Source organism: Tamandua tetradactyla, chromosome 13 (assembly GCF_023851605.1).
Source record: "Tamandua tetradactyla isolate mTamTet1 chromosome 13, mTamTet1.pri, whole genome shotgun sequence".
Taxonomy (NCBI): domain Eukaryota; kingdom Metazoa; phylum Chordata; class Mammalia; order Pilosa; family Myrmecophagidae; genus Tamandua; species Tamandua tetradactyla.
Genome location: NC_135339.1, coordinates 18749357 through 18766635, shown reverse-complemented (window position 1 = coordinate 18766635; position 17279 = coordinate 18749357). Strand labels below are relative to the sequence as shown.

The window sequence follows — 17279 nt, the reverse complement described above, 5'->3', positions numbered from 1 at the left end:
TGCAAAATACAGGGTAGAATTCAAAGACCTCATATTGCAACGCTCATTAAAACTTTTTATATTGAATGTGGGCTAAATGATACTATTGTGTGTCTAGCAGGTGGAATAAAATGCACTATTACTTGAATTTCACCTTTTTTTCTTTTTAATTAGAGAAGTTGTGGATTTACAGAAAAATCATGAAGTTTTTTTTTTTGTTTTTTTTTAATGTAGCTACTGGGAAATTTAAAATGACTTTCCTGGCTCCCATGTGCAGCTCCCACTGCAGCTCCTCTGGACAGAGCTGCTCTGGGTGAGAACCTGAGGACCAGGGCTGGGCTCTTAGGAAGAGTGGGGATGGGTGGGGATGTGAGCTCCCCCGGTGTCTACCGTGTGAAGATGGAAGGGAGAGGTTTTGCAGGGGGTGAGCTCCCTGTCCCTGGAGTGTACAACCAGGGAGCTTGCTGCACTGGTGACGAGCGAGTATATATGAGCTCCAAGGATGCCTCCAATCCAAGCCCCACGGTAGCTCCAGGCAGCCGCGTGCTGCCCGTCAGAGGTCTGGGGCAGGACCCCACACAGGAGGGCCCTTCGTGGGAGGCCGGGAGGTCCCACCCGCCCTGGGGCGCGGCTCTGGGAGCCCCACCCTTTGGCTGTGCAGGAGCGGGCTGCGCTTCGCCCTCCGCAGGGTGCGCTGCAGCGTCTCCTTGGCTCGCGTGAGGGCAGCGTCTGCGGGGACCTCCACGTGGGGCGCCACGCCCACCCCTTCCCAGGAGCTGCCCTCTGCGGAGCCCATGGAGCGCGCCGAGGGGATGGTGATGTACAGGTGGTGTCATCCACGTGGTAGGTCTGTGGCGGCTGGCAGCCCCCGCTGGTCACCTCCCCGATGACCTGCGCCCGGCCCAGCCTCTTCATGATGTAGGTAGACTCCTCCTCGGCACCTGTCACGCTGCTGGTCAAAATGACCACCGGCTTCTTGGAGCCATAGCGGTCCCCTGGAAGGCACAAGGCGTTTCAGAGTCTGGCATCGATTCACCACCCCAGGTCCTCCCCGCACATCGCTTGACCTTTCTGAGCCCCAGTTTCTGCATGCTGACAAGGGAAATGGACTGAGGTTCCCAACTCCCCTAACCAGAAAGGAGCTGGTGTGGTGGCCTCCCAGTCCAGAGTCCACTGAGGCACCTCCTGCCCCTGCTCTGGATCCAGCCCAGCAATGGAAGGCTGGTGGAAATCGTGAACTTTCTTGGGCAGGTGTGCTAAACGCTGCTGCTGGGTTCAGGCAAGGTGCATTGTCTTGGATATGGACACTGGGCTTAGCACTGGCAGGGAGGGGGCTCTGGAGCCATGGGCAGGGGGCTTCTCACTTTGCTCAAGGCTGTAAACTGCCAGGGACTTTATGCTCTTAGAAAAACCAGTGTTCAAATTTGACTCTTTTGCTAGCTGTGTCACCATAGGCAAGATACTCAAACTAGTTGGGACTCATTTTCTCCCCTTGAAAATGGGCATAACAGTGCCTGTTTTGTGGGGATTAAGGATGTTATGCACAAAGCACGTGGACCAGGTCAGGGTCTTTATATTTAGCTGCTGTTTATCTTACTGAAGCCAAGCTGTATTGCCCTGATTTACTTATGAGGAAAGCCAACGTCAGGAGCTCCTGGAACGATAAACTGCAAGGAGAACGCCATTCCACACACCTGCCAGCTGGGTTTGGGTCCAGATTTCATTGATGGAGTCACTGGGCCGGTTGTAGATTTTGTCCAGCAAAATTGGAGGGCCCTCGTGGAAGAAGTAAGAGCACAGGGCTGGAATGGAGGAGGTGGGGCCACCAAGATTGAACCTGGGGGAGGAAGTAGAGCCCAGCGTGGGGCAGAGGTCACATTTAGGCTGGATCTTTGTCCATGGAGTGCTCTGATTACAGCAGCTTCGGGCTGGTCACCATCTCCTTCCACATCATTCTTCAGGTCGGCGTTTCTCAGAGTGTTTCCAGAGTTCAAGTCTCTTGAAAACGAGAGCCTCTGCAGTCAAATAAGTTTAGAAACCACTGCCTACTGTATCCTCCCTCTCTGATCACATAGTAAAACATCCAAGGCTCTGACAAGTCCTGCAAGCATGACCGTGCCAATCAGTTTCGCCCACTGATTGACCAGGGAATTCTTCCCCGCCCCCACGCCTCCTGTGAGGGGAGCACGCATTGGGAAACACTGAGAACCCTGAAGATCCCCTGGGTGCCTTTGTTTGGATCTCTGACGTGGACCCAGTGCCGAGGACTCAGGGTACGGAACTGCCCACAAGAAAGGAGCTGAATTCTGGACCGTTTGAATTTGCCTCACTGTGTGACAATGAGTGGGGTGTCCCCCCTCACGGGGCCCTTGGATTCCATGTGGAAAAGGAGGGGTTCAGGGCTGGCGACACATTTAAGCCTCTTCCAACCACGGTGTGAGCATGCGTAGCTGAGTTTGGGGTTCAGGGCTCAGTGTCTGTACCTCCCAATCTCAGGAATGGAGGAGTTTTTAACCAAAGTGTCCCCAGAGGGTAGGTCTTTTCCTCTTTAAAATATATGGATGGGACAGTGACAAGGAAAGGGTCCCGCCACAAAGTTACTTGTGTGTTTGATAGAGAGTTTGAGGAATAAAATGATCAAAGGCACTATGGGAGTCCCCCCAAGCTCCTGCTCTCAGCACACACAAAACCTGAGCAACAAGGATGCTTGGCCTGCAGTCCTCCAGGGAGGAGAGCAGCCCATGAGAACCCAGGGTCACCCACTGATGGCTCAGAACCTGGTGACTCTGGTGGCCAATGAGGCAGAACTGGGCTTGGTGCTCCTTCTCCGCCAGCCCCTGCTGCTACTCCAGCAGCAGGGGAGGGTGAGAGCGTCGGCTCCTGAGGCGAAGCAGCCAGCCCTCCTGTGCCCACGGAGGATGCCTGGGGCATGTCCACTGTTGGGCCTGGGGGTCACAGGAAGCCTGGGCCCTGCCACTGCCTGGGAGCATCTTCCACCTCCAGCCCTTGCCCTCTGCTGGGATCTCTTCATATATAAGGCATGTTTCATAGAAGCAGAAGTGCGGGCCTGGGGGAGAGGGGATCACCTGGGGCCTGTCAGATATACAGATTGCCAGGCCGCACCCTCCGGGTTCTGATTTGGCAGGGCTGGGGAGGGGCCCAGGAATCCAGGTTTTTTTTTATCTCCTCTCTCTGAGCGGGTGACCCACCTACCTGATGATTTGGGAACTGCTGGGTGAGCGCTGAGATTTGCCACTGGGATGCACATCAGGCTTCACCGAGGGGCTTTAGGGAAAGACCAGTGCTGCCCCCTCCCCAGGCCAAGTAAAACAGAACCCCCGGGCTCGCTCTGGAGCCCTGGTGGGCAGGGGACCCATTCCTTCTCTGCTCCTGTCCCCTGGCCCAGAGCTGCACTCCCTCCCTTGGGGACTTTGCAGAACCAGCGGCCCCTCCGCACTGACCACATGTCGATGACCATGGCGTCCGTGTGCACAATCTTCACCCAGACGTGCCGCACCAGCAGCTCAGAGACCTGGACGAGCAGCTCGCAGTCTGCAAATACGTCAAACCTCAGGTAGCCGATGTTGTCTTTGAACACGTTTGTGCGGAAGAAAAACTCGATTGGGTCTCTGAAGACCCAGGCCCCTCATCCCTTACCTGCAGGAGCACAATCCCTGGAATGCGGTCCTTGGCATCCTCAGGAATGTGTGCCGTCTTCAGGTGGGGATCACCAGAGAGTGCCTGCAGGTCAGCCCCCAGCATCTCGGCCAGGGCCACTTCGGAGGTCACCCTGGCATAGCGGCTCTGCAGTCGGCTCAGCTTGGCTGCCACTTCGGCCCCCAGCTCAGGGGAGGCATAGTTGTCGGCCACCAGCTTCCCGGCTGTCTGCAGCACCGTGGGCACCTTGGCACGCAGGGCCACGACGTCCCGGGCGGTGGTGAGGGCCTCGCCCACAGGTACGGCAATGTCGGGCTCCATGCCCGCCAGGCCCCAGGCTTCCCCCGTGGAGGTGCTCAGGGCCGTCTGGGTGGGCATGGAGGCATAGAGGGGGTTGCGGCCCACCTGGCAGATGCCCACCAAGAAGGCCCCCCCGGCCGTGGGCTCCCCGATGACGGTGGCCCGCTGCAGGTTCTGCATGGCGTGGGCGAAGGTCTCAGCTGCTGTGCCACTGCCGTGGCCCACCAGCACGTAGAGGTCGTTGTCGGGGCCATAGCGCGGCCAGCGACCTGGGGCACCGTCCACACCTGCGTAACGCTCGAGGTGGCCCGGTCAAAGACAGAATAGAGGTGCCGGCGGGGTTCGGCCGCGAAGAAGTGGGAGCAGAGCAGCGGCACCGCGGCCGTGTAGCCGCCGGGGTTTGCGCGCAGGTCCTCCACCAGTGCGGCTGTGTCCGCCAGCCTGTGCCACACCAGCGGCACCAGCTGCGGCCCCAGAGCCTTCATCGTCTCCAGCTCAGCCATGGCGTCGAAGCGCAGGTAGCCCAGCCGCCCGTGCAGCACCTCCGTCTTGAACAGACCCTCGATGAGGTAGGTGAGTTCCTCGGGAGAGGGGACAGAGGGGGGTGGCAGGGGAACCTCCTCGGCCACCGGCTCCCTGAGGCTGTGGAACACCAGCATCCGGTGCTCCCCGGATGCCTCCTGCAGGTCCGCGGTCAGCTGTGAGGCCAGCGATTCGAGGTCCACGGCCGTGCGGTAAGCCCTCTGGGCCAGCTTCGCCTGGAGCAGCGCCCTGGTCTGCCTGACGACCTCCGGGCGCGCGTAGTGGGCTTCCAGCCGCTGCCCGGTGTCCTCCACTCAGGCCGGCAGGCCGCGGTGGAAGTCCAGGACCTCCCGGGCACGGTCCAGGGCCTCCTCAGCCAGCACGATGGCATCGGGGACCACGCCGCCCCCCAGCCAGCACTCGGCGTGGTTGTCGATGATGGTGAGCACCGGCACAGTGAGGACCAGGCCGCCCGCGGGGCCCTCCAGCAGGGGCACGGTGCAGCTGTGCAGCAGGCTGCCCGCCGTGATCTCGCCCACCAGCGTGGCCCAGCCCAGCGACTGAGACCACATGCAGAATGGAAATAGTAAGATAAAAGAAGATGATGTAAGCGTGGAGTGTTAGGCCTCTGAGGACCTTATGTCCCCAATCCGTACAATGTAGCAACCTCCTCCACTAGTGTCCAGTGGAGAGTCTCTGACAGAGTTCACTTCATCTCTGTTGGCACGTCCCAAGCAAAATGCAAATCTGTTATTTAAGGCCACATTTTACCTGGCTGAGCATTGCTATCTTCTCCCTAAACCTTTCACACATTGTTACCAATCAGTTTTTATATCATGATCATTTACTGAATTTTTATTCTTCCTTCTGATATAAATTATAGCATGGAATAACTAAAATTTAGCAATTTACACTCTACTTTCTCTCTACTCACAAACATGTTGTGGCAGAATTAATAACTATTTACCAATAGGTGCTTAAATAAAATGAAGATTGCACGTGGCTATGAAGGAATTATGGTAATGATGGAAATAGCACCAATTGTCAGGACCACATTTCCTCCATGCCTGGCCCATGGAAAAATGGTGATAATATTCTTCATCTTGGGATATATGGCTTACATCACATGTGCCCTTGTTTTTTAACAGTTTTAACCACACACCATACAATCCATCAAAAGTGTACAATCAGTGGCTCTTGTTATAATGGCATAGTTAATGCATTCACCATCACAATGGATTTGAGCGCATTCTCATTGCTCAAAAAATAAATAAGAGTAAAATCCCATATCCCTTATTCCCCCTATTAATGATGCTTATCTTTGGTTTAGCACTTTTCTTACAATTGATGGAAGAAAATTACAATACTACTGTTATCTGTAGTCCTTCATTTGCATTAATTGTATTTTCCCATATACCACCCATTATTAATACCTTGTAATAGTGATGTACATTGTTCTAGTTTGTGTAAGAACTTTCTTATATTTGTACAATTAAGGAAATCATCATCCACAATAGGTTTCGCGATGTTATACAGCCCCAGGTTTGCTATGTTATACAGTCCCAGGTTTGATCTTCTAGCTTCCCTTCCAATGCCATATTTGACCCTAGACTTCCTCTTTCAGCCATACACACCGTCGGCATTGTCAATTACACTTACTTAGAGTATTGTGCCACCATCACACCTATCCACATCCAAATATTTACAATTAGCCTTATTGAATATTATGTACACCTTAATTGTCGTTTGTCAATTCTCCACCTTCTATCTCCTGGTAACTTATACTCTATATTTTAACTCCCAGAATCTGCTCATTATAGTTAGTTCATATTAGCAAAATCATAGAGTATTTGTCCTCTTGTTTCTGGCTTATTTCCCTCTACATAATATTCTTACGTTCCATTCACCTTGGTGCATGCATCAGGACCTTTTCCATCTTATGAACATATGATATTCCATTGTATGTATATACTACAATTTGTTCAACCATTCTTCAGTTGATGGACACTTGGGCTGTTTCCATCTATTGGCAATTGTGAATAATGCTGTTATAAATATTAGTGTGCAAATGTCTATTTGTATCCCTGCTTTCATTTCTTTGGATTATAGTACTAGTAATGAGATTGCCAGACATATGGCATTTATATACTTAGTTTCCAGAGGAATCACCAAACTGCCTTCCAAAGCAGTTGAACCATTTCACATTATCACCAGCAGTGAATAAGTGCACCTATTTCTCCACATCCTCTCCAGCACTGGCAGTTTTCTGTTTTTTGATAATGACCATTCTAATAGTTTTGATTGGCATTTCCTTTATAGCCACTGATGTGGTCCCAGAGAACTGGAGATGAAGTATGTCAGTATTAGCCCCAAAGCCGGCATATAGGAACTCTCAATGACTGTTATGTGAAGGTAAAAACAGCACAGTAGCAACCATAAATCATTCCAAATGTGAGATAGAAGTATCTGGTTGCCTGCAATTCAGAAGAGTGTGATGGCTTGGAGATATGAACCCACAAAAAGTATGCCTTTAAGCGTAATCCATGCAAGTGGATGTGAACCCATCATATCTAGGACGTTTTGATGAGGTTACTTCAATTAAGGTGTGGTCCAGCAAAATCCAGATAAGTCTTAATCTTATTACCGTATCTTTATAGGGAGAGTCACAGACAGAAAAACAAGCTACAGGGAGCAGGCAGAAGCTGAAAGTCAGTGGAACCTAGGAGAGAAGAAGCCAGAAGAGGCTGCCATGTGACATGAAAGCCAAGGAAGCAAACAGTGCTGACAGCCAGCCCCCGAAGGCTGCAGTCTTCTGGGAGAAAGCATCACTTTGATAACACCCCAATTTAGGTCTTCCTCTAGCCTCGAAACCAGGAGCCAGTAATTCTCATTGCTTAAACCAACCCGTTGCATGGTATATGCTTGAGCAGCAAGGAAATTAAAGTAAGGGCTGATCTTGTCCCTAGGGACTTTTGCAATGTCTATAGGCATCCTTAGTTGTCATAGCTGGAGCAGCACTGCTAGAATCTAGTGAATAGATGCCAGAGATGCTGCTAAACATCCTACAGTGCCCAGGGAGAGGCCTCCACAATGAAGATTTATCCAGCCCCAAATGTATACTGCCATGTTGGAGAAATCCTGAAACTCCAGGTTCAAACCCTAACCTGAAGAAAAAGGAAAGTATAAAACCCAAGCATACCACCACCTTATTGTCCAGAAAGTTCAAGAAGTAGCATCCACAGAAAGAGACCTGGATGCCCTGCAGTCCCAGGTCATGTCTCCATCAGATGGTTTCTGGTGCTGGTAAACCCTTCTGGTTTCCCCACTTAGCAAGGGTCTGCTTACTCTGGGAGGTCAAAAGGGTAAAGGCTAGGGTGGGCCACGGTAGCTCAGTGGCAGAGTTCTCGCCTGCCAAACTGGAGACCCAGGTTCGATTCCCAGTGCCTACCCATGTGGAAAAAAAAAAGGTAAAGGCTAGTTAGTGGTTTGGGAATCAAGAAAGAATGTATTTGCCTTACTTATATGCATTATCAAAGTCAAAAAGCAGAGAAGTTGGTGGAGTGGAAGTTCTCTCAGTTCCTCTCTGTGGCTCTGAAGACTTGATAATGTGAGGTTGTCAGCTTCACAGGAGGTACTGCCTGTGGAGTCGTGGGTTTGTCTGCATTAAATCACAAGGACTCATTTTAAGAGAGTATTATGGGGGGGAGCAAGAGCTACTTCTCTGTCTCAGCACAGAGAAGCAAACTGGTGCTAGATCTTGCAAAAGGCTACAAAAAGAACAAAGCCTCAGTTGGCAGGTCAGTTGAAGAGAGAGAATGCATTTGTTCCTGAGAAGGTAAACACTGGGCAAGACAAGTTGCTTTGGCAGGGAGAGATGCTCCACCTGGACCTAAGAGGCCGCAGCAGGGAGGACCTGCTGCTCACAGAGTGTTCAGAGGAAGCTGCATCAACCTGGACAGGGAAGAGACGTGTGATCTGATGACTACAATATACCTGTTTGAGTTTGGATAGCAGGAGCAAAGGCTTGGGCCAAAGAAGATGGATTTGGGGATCTAGGAGAACCCACCAGCAAGGAAGATTGAGAATCCATCTGTGTCAGGGAATTCCCTTACTCTGCCTTCCCTGAGTGGGTATGCTACCTGAAGCATCCTGAGATGGATGGATCCATTCACATCAGGAAGCACTTGAAGGCTTCCCATTCACCCACCCTAATTGCCTCTTTTCACTTGGTCAATATTTAGTGGGCCCAGTCCACAGCTGCCCCAATAGTCCCTCCCTGTATCCCAGGCCACTCAGCCCCAACTTACCTTCTCTGGCCAGCCACTCAGATCACCTGTGCCAGGAGAAAGGGGTTGCTTGCTGCGAGGATCTGCCAGAGGCATCAGGCTTCCTCAGCGGCTCCCTGCTCTAGGATCTCAGTGATAGCTGTGTCTTGGTTGTTCCTAGCCCTTGATATCATTCTCTGCACTTCTCTCATTCCATTTTAGCAGCAACTCCAGGTTTGATTTATTGTCCCCATTATATGAGAAGGAAATAATGCCCTAATCAATCATTTGAGTGCTCCTGAGAGATTTGGGAATTGAACCCTGACCTTTTCACTCCCTTCTCAAGGCTCTTTTCACAATACCCCACCTCTTTTCTGAGCACCCATGACTCCATTGCCTCATCTCTTGCCACACAGCTCTCTCTATAGTTTTCTATTTTCACTGTTACTACATGTGCAAGTGTCTTAACTGGATTACCAGCTGCATGAGGATAGAATCAAGTCTCACATTTCTGGTGTTGGCCAGTTAATAATGTTCACTCTATATTTGTCTAAATACTTATTATTTTTTTTAAAAAATCCTTTATAAGTGTAGAAAATGTAAAAATGATAAGAAATTAAGATGAATAATATAATAAATGCTTTCCATGGCATGCTGAGTCATTAATGGTAGTTTTCAAAGCCTTGTTGTTTAGAAAGTTTCAGAGGCCACTGTGGGATTAACACATTATTTGGGGTCAGAATTCTATTAGAAAAGGCTAGCCTGCTTGTACTGATCTACATGCTGTGCCAAAATCAGCTCACAATTCATCAAATTCTTGAATTCATGCCCCAAATCAATTTGTTTCTGAATAATGAAAGTACTTGATAAAGAACCAGGCACAAGTCACTCCTTACAAATGAAATGTCAAACTCTACTTTTAGCTTCCACCTACAATAGCAAACAATGTGTACCTTTATTCAGTCCCAAAGATACAATTCCATAGTTACATCTTGCTTCTTTCATCATTAATAGATCATTCTGGAAGGAATAGAGCCTGGTCTGGTTTCCTGACAACATGGAGCACAAGTCCCAAGGCCTGTCTGCATTAGACACGAAGGGTTTATCCACCTGGCTTTACTCTGAAGCAATGGAAAGACGGCATCACCTTCTTACAATGCTGGGTAGATTTGCAGAGCTGAGTCCTTGCAGTTGTCCCCACTCCAGGCCAGTGAGGCCAGTCAAATCGACACTACTGAAAACAAATTCACGGGGGTTGGATGATAAATCGTGGGCATTTTTCTAGATGGATAGCCCACATGTCTAACTTTAAAGTTGGAATTTCCCCATTCAAAACAAAGTGATTATCATAGTATATTTCACCTTGAGTGTTAGTAAAAAGGAAAGGGAAAAAAAGAAGCAACCATTGGCCTTAGAAATCAGAATTTTTTTTTTGACATCCAGTTGGCTCCAGAGGAAACATGTGAGATGAGAGTAGAGCTAGAATGTTTCTTAGGAACCAGAAGTCTACCACTTAAATGAAATTCTTCAGTCTGGCAATTCTCGCGTTCTAAGTACTGTGGCACCATCCTGCCTAACCTTGTCAGGCTCACATACCAAAATTCTAGGTGTGGTTTCAGGGATATGTCATTTTATAGCCTGAGTGTTGTACATACAAAAATGAAAAGGAGAAAGAAACCCAGATCTTCTTGCTCCAGTCATTCTAAAACACAAGGAGCATTTCCTTCTCCCAGGGAGCCTTGTTTTGCTGCAAGCATAGCCTCAATATTAACTTGGGGACAGGCCATGAGACCCACTCTCCCCGAGGCTTATGGGCTCCCACCCAATCACACTTCTCCCAGGGCACCAGAATTCTGAGCTCATCCATGCAGACAGCTCTACTTACCTTCCAGTCCCAAAATGCGCTCATCACACACATCAGCATCCCAAGAGAAGAACTTCAAAGAAGGCACATTTAATTTTTGCAGAAGGGAAGAAGCCTTCTGAGGGCTGCTTTAACCTCCTTATTTCTCAAAGTGTAGATGAGGGGGTTGAGGGTTGGGCTCAGCATGGTGTACAGCAAGCCAGCCAGCTTGCTCTTCTCCGCACTGTAGCTGGAGACAGGGCTTATGTAGGCATAGAAGACAGCCGTGTAGTACATGCACACCACAATGAGGTGGGAGGAGCAGGTGGAGAAGGCTTTCTTCCTCCCCTCCACCGTGCGCATCTTGAGGATGCTGGAGATGATGAAGCCGTAGGACACGACGGTGATCAGGAAGTTGACTAAGCCATAGAAGGCATCAGCCAGGACAATCATGATGCTGTTCACGTAGGTGGAGCTGCAGGAGAGGAGCGGGGGCGGGGGGGGGGCACCTCACAGAAGAAATGGGTAATGACGTTGGGGCCGCAGAAGTCGAGGCGCATCATCAGCCTGGTGTGGATGGCCGCGTTGAAGGCACAGAGCCCCCACACGCTGGTGGCCAGCACGCTGCAGAAGGCCTTGCCCATCATGGTGCTGTAATGCAGGGGTGGCAGATGGCCGCGTACCGGTCATAGGCCACGACAGTGAGGAGGAGCAGCTCCAAGGATGCAGTCCGGGTGAGGAAGTAGAGCTGGGCCATGCAGCCCCCATAGGAGATGGCGCTCTCCTCTGACACCAGGCCCTCCAGGGCTTTGGACATGATGGAGGAGGTGCAGATTATGTCCATGGAGGCCAAGTTGAATAAGAAAAAGTACATGGGTGTGTGGAGCCCGGGGTTGAAGGTGATGGCCAAGACGATGAGGACATTCCCTGTAAGGGCTATGGAGTAGAGGGAGAGGAAACAGCTGAATAAGAGCATGCGGTATTCTGGGTGTTCCGAAAAGCCTTGCAGTACGAACTCTGTTACCAGAGTCTGGTTACTCATGGTGCTTGGGCTGAAAGAGTTTCTGAGACTCTCAGGAGAATCTTCACCCACAGTTTAATGTGATTTGGAGGCTTGAAAGGGAAATGAGAGGTGTCTTAGGAAGGCTATCACCATGTTCATTTATACCTGACATACAGATATACTAGGACTTATTAATCGAGGCAAATATACCTATATAACAATAGGCAAAAGGCATGAACACGCCACACCAGTCATTAAGCAATTAGAATAAGCAAACTCATAGAATCAGAATCTAAAATATAGGTTACCAGGAGACTGGGCGGGGATGGGGAATGGAAAGTTAAGGTTTAAAATGTGCAGGGTTCCAAATGTTAAAATAAATTTAGTTTGAAATGCTAGTGATAAATGAAAGTGAGGGGTAGGGAGTATGGTACGTATAATCTTTTTTTTTTCTGTTATCATTTTATTTCTTTTTCTGTTGTCTTTTTATTTCTTTTTCTAAATTGATGCAAATATTCTAAGAAATGGTGAATATGCAACTATATGATGATATTGAGAATTGCTGATTATATATATAGAATGGAATGATATGTTAATATTTTTGTTTGTTGTTAATTTTTTTTAATTAAGAAATAAATTTAAAAAATGAAAAAAAATGTGCAGGGTTCCTATTTGGAAGGATGGGAATGTTTGAGTAATGGATGGTTTGGTAGCACAACATAGTGAATGCAATTAATAGTACTGAAATATTTGTCTGAAAGTGATCCAAAGAGGAAATGTTAGATTGTATATAAGGTAATAGAATAAAAAGTTTTTTAAAAATCCATGGACCTACACTGCACAGTGAACCCTAAGTCAAATCATGGACTTGATTTAAATAAGTATTATTTTACAATGTGCTATCATCAATTGTAACAAATACTCAAAACCAAGGCAAGGTGTTGGTGGTGGACTGGTATATGGGATCTTCTATTTTATGCATGATTATTTGGTAAACCTGCACATTCTCTAATAAAGGAAATATATATATATATACACACACACACACACACACACACACATATATATATTTATAGTAAATACAATGAAATATATATATATAGGAAATACATATATATATAGTAAATACATAACTTGTATAGCATCATTTAATCTCAGTCAAGGAAATGCAGACTAAATCCATGATCCACTCTTAATCATCCATGATTTGGCAAAGATAATGACCAGCACTAGCGACTGCAAAGATGGGGGCTTTTTAAAATATGCATTCCATTTGAGCCAGAATTTTTACTTATAGGAATTTATCCTAACGAAATAATCAAAACTATTTTTGAGATGTCAATACAGAATTATTTATAATTGTAAAAATTTGAAAGCAACCTGTCTTCTTAAGAGTACATTATGATGTAACGGTATAATGGAATGCTGTGTGGTTGTCAAAATGCTACTATAGAGTGTTTTATTGATGCTTATAGAAATAGCATGAGCAAAGACTATAAATATTTTGTACAATAAGATCCCATTTGTATTTTTTAAAGCGTGTTTGTAATTGTACTGCAGGTAAAACATCTGGCAAATGGCAGCCCAACATATTTGAACAGTGAGGATGGATTATGGTTAATTTTCACTTCCTTCTTTTTGCTAATCCGTATTTTCTGCCTTTTCTATATAGTAATCTTCCTAAACAGCAGAGCTATCTTGTAATTCTCCTGCTAGAAATGCTTCCATGGCTCCGCATTGCTGACAGACTAAAGCTCCCCAGCTATTCCTCCTGGATCCATCTCCTCTCCAGCCCATCTCTTTCCCCTCATTGTACTGCTCAAGACCAAAGCTCCTGCCATATCCACATGATCAGTCTTTCCATTGCATCAGGACACGTCAGGCTTTCTTGACTGTTTTATCATCTCCCTCAGACAGGACTTTCCTCCTTCTCAAGAACCAGGTCAATTATCAGCTCCCTCCTTTCTTAGCATCCCTTCCCTAGAGGGAAAGGACCACTCTCTCTTTTGTGTCTCCAACATATTCTGTCCTGACTTCTATCCTAGCACCCGTCACACCTCACTGCATGATAGGGTTACCTGACTGTCTTCCCTAGGGTAGCTGCCAATGCCTCCTTCATCCCTGGAAATCCCTTATTGGCATCCAGTGTGGAGTCCAACATGGAACTGGCAGGCACTCAAATATGTTTGTTTAAATAATACTAAAGAAGACCCTAGTATGAGTCAAAGCAGGATGCTTTCTGTTCTCAAGGGAGAGCATGTTCTGTATTGCTCAAGATGAAAAGAGCATGCCATCACATTTGCTACTTCCTTCTTTTCAACTCTTTATTCATCACAAGTGGTAAGGAAGATGTTTATTTTAAATTAAGAATTCTGGTTTTTTGTCAAGTTTCCAGAAATTAATCCACCACTGAATCCTTAAAATGTTTATGTAAAATACTCGAACTTCACCTATATTTTGAGGCATATCAGCACTTTATAAGGTGAAGGCACTGCCCTTTGCATAGCATAAAATTCCTACTTAGAGCAATCAGGCTCTATTTGTATGAATTCTGTTCAAAGCTGATAGATACGAAGGGTTCCACCTGTGCATCCTTTTAGCAGCAAAGTATCAGGGCTCAGCTCAATCACTTTGGTGGATACAATAAATAAAATATTCTTCAGATTATTTCATATTTTGTTTGTGAAAGAGACAAAGGGTTGAAGAATTTCTTTTCTACAGTTCGAGGCAAGGATCGGAGAACAAAACCGGCTAAGTTTATTTACTCCTCACCATAGCCCAGTGAGTGATTCTGTTTAACTGCAGGGGGTACTGTCAGGCTGAAAGGCAGAGGTTGGTCGAAAACAGCAGGGTTGGATTTGCCCCATAGATGTCTCAATGGGAGGTTTCAGCACTTCCCACTGAGGTCCTCCCTAGGATTCTTACCACCTGAATCCCTGAGCCATCACTGTCTACTCCAAAGTATATTCCAAGCAATATCAGAGTCATAACACTCTGGTGGCATCTGGGAGGAGATAAGTATATCCATCACCAAACACTACCGAGCATTTTGTACACCAGATCCATCCCACCACTACTAGAGCACCAAGAAAACCATGAAGGAAACCTTAAACCTGATCGTTCTTTTAATTCAGCTCCAGAAAGAGGATAGAAAAAAAAAACATAAATGGTTTTGAATAGGTGCTCAGCAGAAGGAAGCTTCAATAAACCGACTCACATTCAGAGAACAAATTATCCCTTCAGATAATTATCTACTCACCATAATTTCCAGAGCAGGTGGACAGTTTCTCATCCAATTGGTCAATAGGGAGATCAAAGAAGCAAGACGCCAAGACTCTTTCCGTGAGAATGGCCATGAAATCTCTGTTGGACCTCAGCCAGCCATTTCCTCTCCTGAAAATAGGAAAGACATTTCTCCCTGAGGTTTAGAAAAGCATTGGTTTTCACTCTCATCAGTCATCATGAAGAGATTACTAAGGATTTGAAGGGAAAGAAAATGCTGTCAGGTAACAATCACCAGATTTAAGCACACACTGCTCTCAAACAACACAATGACTCCCTATGTGCAAAGAGATGGGACCTTCAGACAGTGGTTATTTTCCACATTCAGAAGGCCCTTCAGCAAGCTCTATAGGGAATAAAAATGCATCTCGAATGATTTTTATCATTTTAAAGAAGGAGAATTCAGTGCCCTCCTCAAAAATCCCTGAAATTAAAAATGTCCATTGCATTGAGTGTTTCCTAAAGATAAGATGAATTTTATGGGGAAAGGGGCTTACTTTTAGCAAAGTTTTGAGTACCAATTTATGGTTCATAGTTTCAAAGATGGAAAATTGTTATTCTCATATATTATATCTTAATAATGGAGATTTTGTCTATTTCATTATTATCTTTAAAGATGTTGGAGGATTTTCACGGATACCTATTAGTTCAGTGCGTTTCTATTATATTTGAAGGTAGATGTTCATATTGTAAACATTTTATTTATTTATTTATTTTATTAATTAATGGAAAAAAAGAAATTAACCCAACATTTAGAAATCATACCATTCTACATATGCAATCAGTAATTCTTAACATCACCACATAGATGCATGATCATCGTTTCTTAGAACATTTGCATCGGTTTAGAAGAACTAACAACACAACAGAAAAAGATACAGAATGTTAATATAGAGAAAAGAAATAAAAGTAATAATAATAGTGAAAAAAAACCCCTACAGCTCAGATGCAGCTTCATTCAGTGTTTTAACATGATTACTTTACAATTAGGTATTATTGTGCTGTCCATTTTTGAGTTTTTGTATCTAGTCCTGTTGCAGTCTGTATCCCTTTGTAAACATTTTAAGAACAGAAAACTTCAAAATCTGATACTTTCAATTTTGTCTGAAATTCACTTTAGTCATGACTCAAAGGAGTCTAAGTGACTTCCCTCAAGTCACACAGAGCATTAGTGACAAAGCTAATATTATACAAATATTTGCATCTAGCCTTAGGGCTTTGGGATTTGAGTCCAGAATTCTTCGTAACCTTAATTCTGTGTAATTCGGTAGTTGCCTGCCTAAGTTCAACTCAGTCAAATGTCAAAGAAGTAAAATAAAAGAAAATAAACAAAGATGTATATGATCATTTATGTTTGAGATATAAAATGCAAACCCTCAACTCTCAGTCACTTTTGGCATCCCATTTATTATTACTTCATTGGCTGATCAAACAGTAATGATACATATGAGAAATACACAAAGGTCACTGACCACAGGTCAGCTAAACAGAAACCATGAGGTCTTTCATGCAATTCATGATTATAACTAAACAGACTTAGAATTATAATCAAAACTTTTCTCATTCTTTTATACTGCCCTGAATATTCATAATTACCCTGAAAAAATTCTTTCCCCTTTCTGGAGCTAATGGTTTTATGAGCGGCTGTCCTTCCCCTGCTGACCACAGCCGAGGTCCTGGCATGGGTGACAATGAGGTAGCGTGCAGTCTGGGACAAGATCGGTCTAGACAGGAGGAAGGCTTCCTTCCCCTATTTAAGTTGATCTTGCCGAGAATTTGTGACTCATCTCCAACAAAGTTTGTCACTGCCTGTGGGAAACACCTGGGAGAGGTGTGCACAGCTATTACTCTAAGTGGACCCTGAAGGAGCAATTAAATTAAGTGTCTCTTTGCTGGGGACTTGCAGTTGTCAATGTTCACACAAAAGCCAGTTCAGACTTCTGATCCAAGGGCATGGTGGAGGGTCTAAGCCAGAGCAGGGGTAGGATAAAATCTCTCAACTCACACATCTGTGGCAGTGTAGACCCAGGTCCTCAGATGCTCAGAATAACGTGTTCACACACATCCACTGGACAAGGAGATTAGTTGGGTAGCTAGAATTTCTGGATTGCCTTCCATGGAAGGCTAAAAGCATGGAGCAAACATCATCATCTTCCTCCACATAAACTACCCCCTCTGTTGGAGCTGACCCTTCACACCTTGCTCCCCTACCTTGACACTTCACTTCCCCTACCCCCATATTTTCTCCCCCTGTCCAAATACCACCAGATCTCACTCCACCTCCTCCACCAAGCCTTCCCTGACTCACCAGAGGGAGACATTCAGTCCCTCTGCTCACATTCAGGGGTCTCCCATCATACTTTAGGGGTAATTGACAGACATAGGGTGAAATAAAAATCCTTAAGGCTACTGGTCATATAATCATGGA

The 17279-nt window shown here is 46.2% G+C and overlaps 2 protein-coding genes and 1 pseudogene across 3 annotated transcripts in view; all 3 read right to left on the bottom strand.

The window, feature by feature from the left end:
- Positions 1-43: 43 nt before the first annotated feature.
- LOC143653650 (retinol-binding protein 3-like) lies at positions 44-5037 on the bottom strand. Its single transcript, XM_077124792.1, is given in 6 exon segments — positions 44-807; positions 810-974; positions 1674-1816; positions 3441-3618; positions 3621-4196; positions 4199-5037. Coding segments are annotated over 6 exon segments (2169 nt in total). The 5' UTR covers positions 5031-5037; the 3' UTR covers positions 44-532.
- Positions 5038-9344: 4307 nt separating this feature from the next.
- LOC143653647 (olfactory receptor 13A1-like) lies at positions 9345-11640 on the bottom strand (annotated as a pseudogene). The gene is made up of 2 exons (XR_013161438.1): positions 10609-11640; positions 9345-9957 (listed from the first exon to the last, which is right to left on the bottom strand). The product of XR_013161438.1 is annotated as an olfactory receptor 13A1-like (transcript).
- A 3349-nt stretch (positions 11641-14989) lies between these two features.
- LOC143653648 (glutamate dehydrogenase 1, mitochondrial-like) overlaps positions 14990-17279 on the bottom strand; it is a 72156-nt gene continuing 69866 nt past the window's right edge. Inside the window, exon 8 of the transcript XR_013161440.1 lies at positions 14990-15705. The gene's annotated coding sequence lies outside the window, so the exon portion shown is untranslated. The remainder of the gene's footprint in view (positions 15706-17279) is intronic.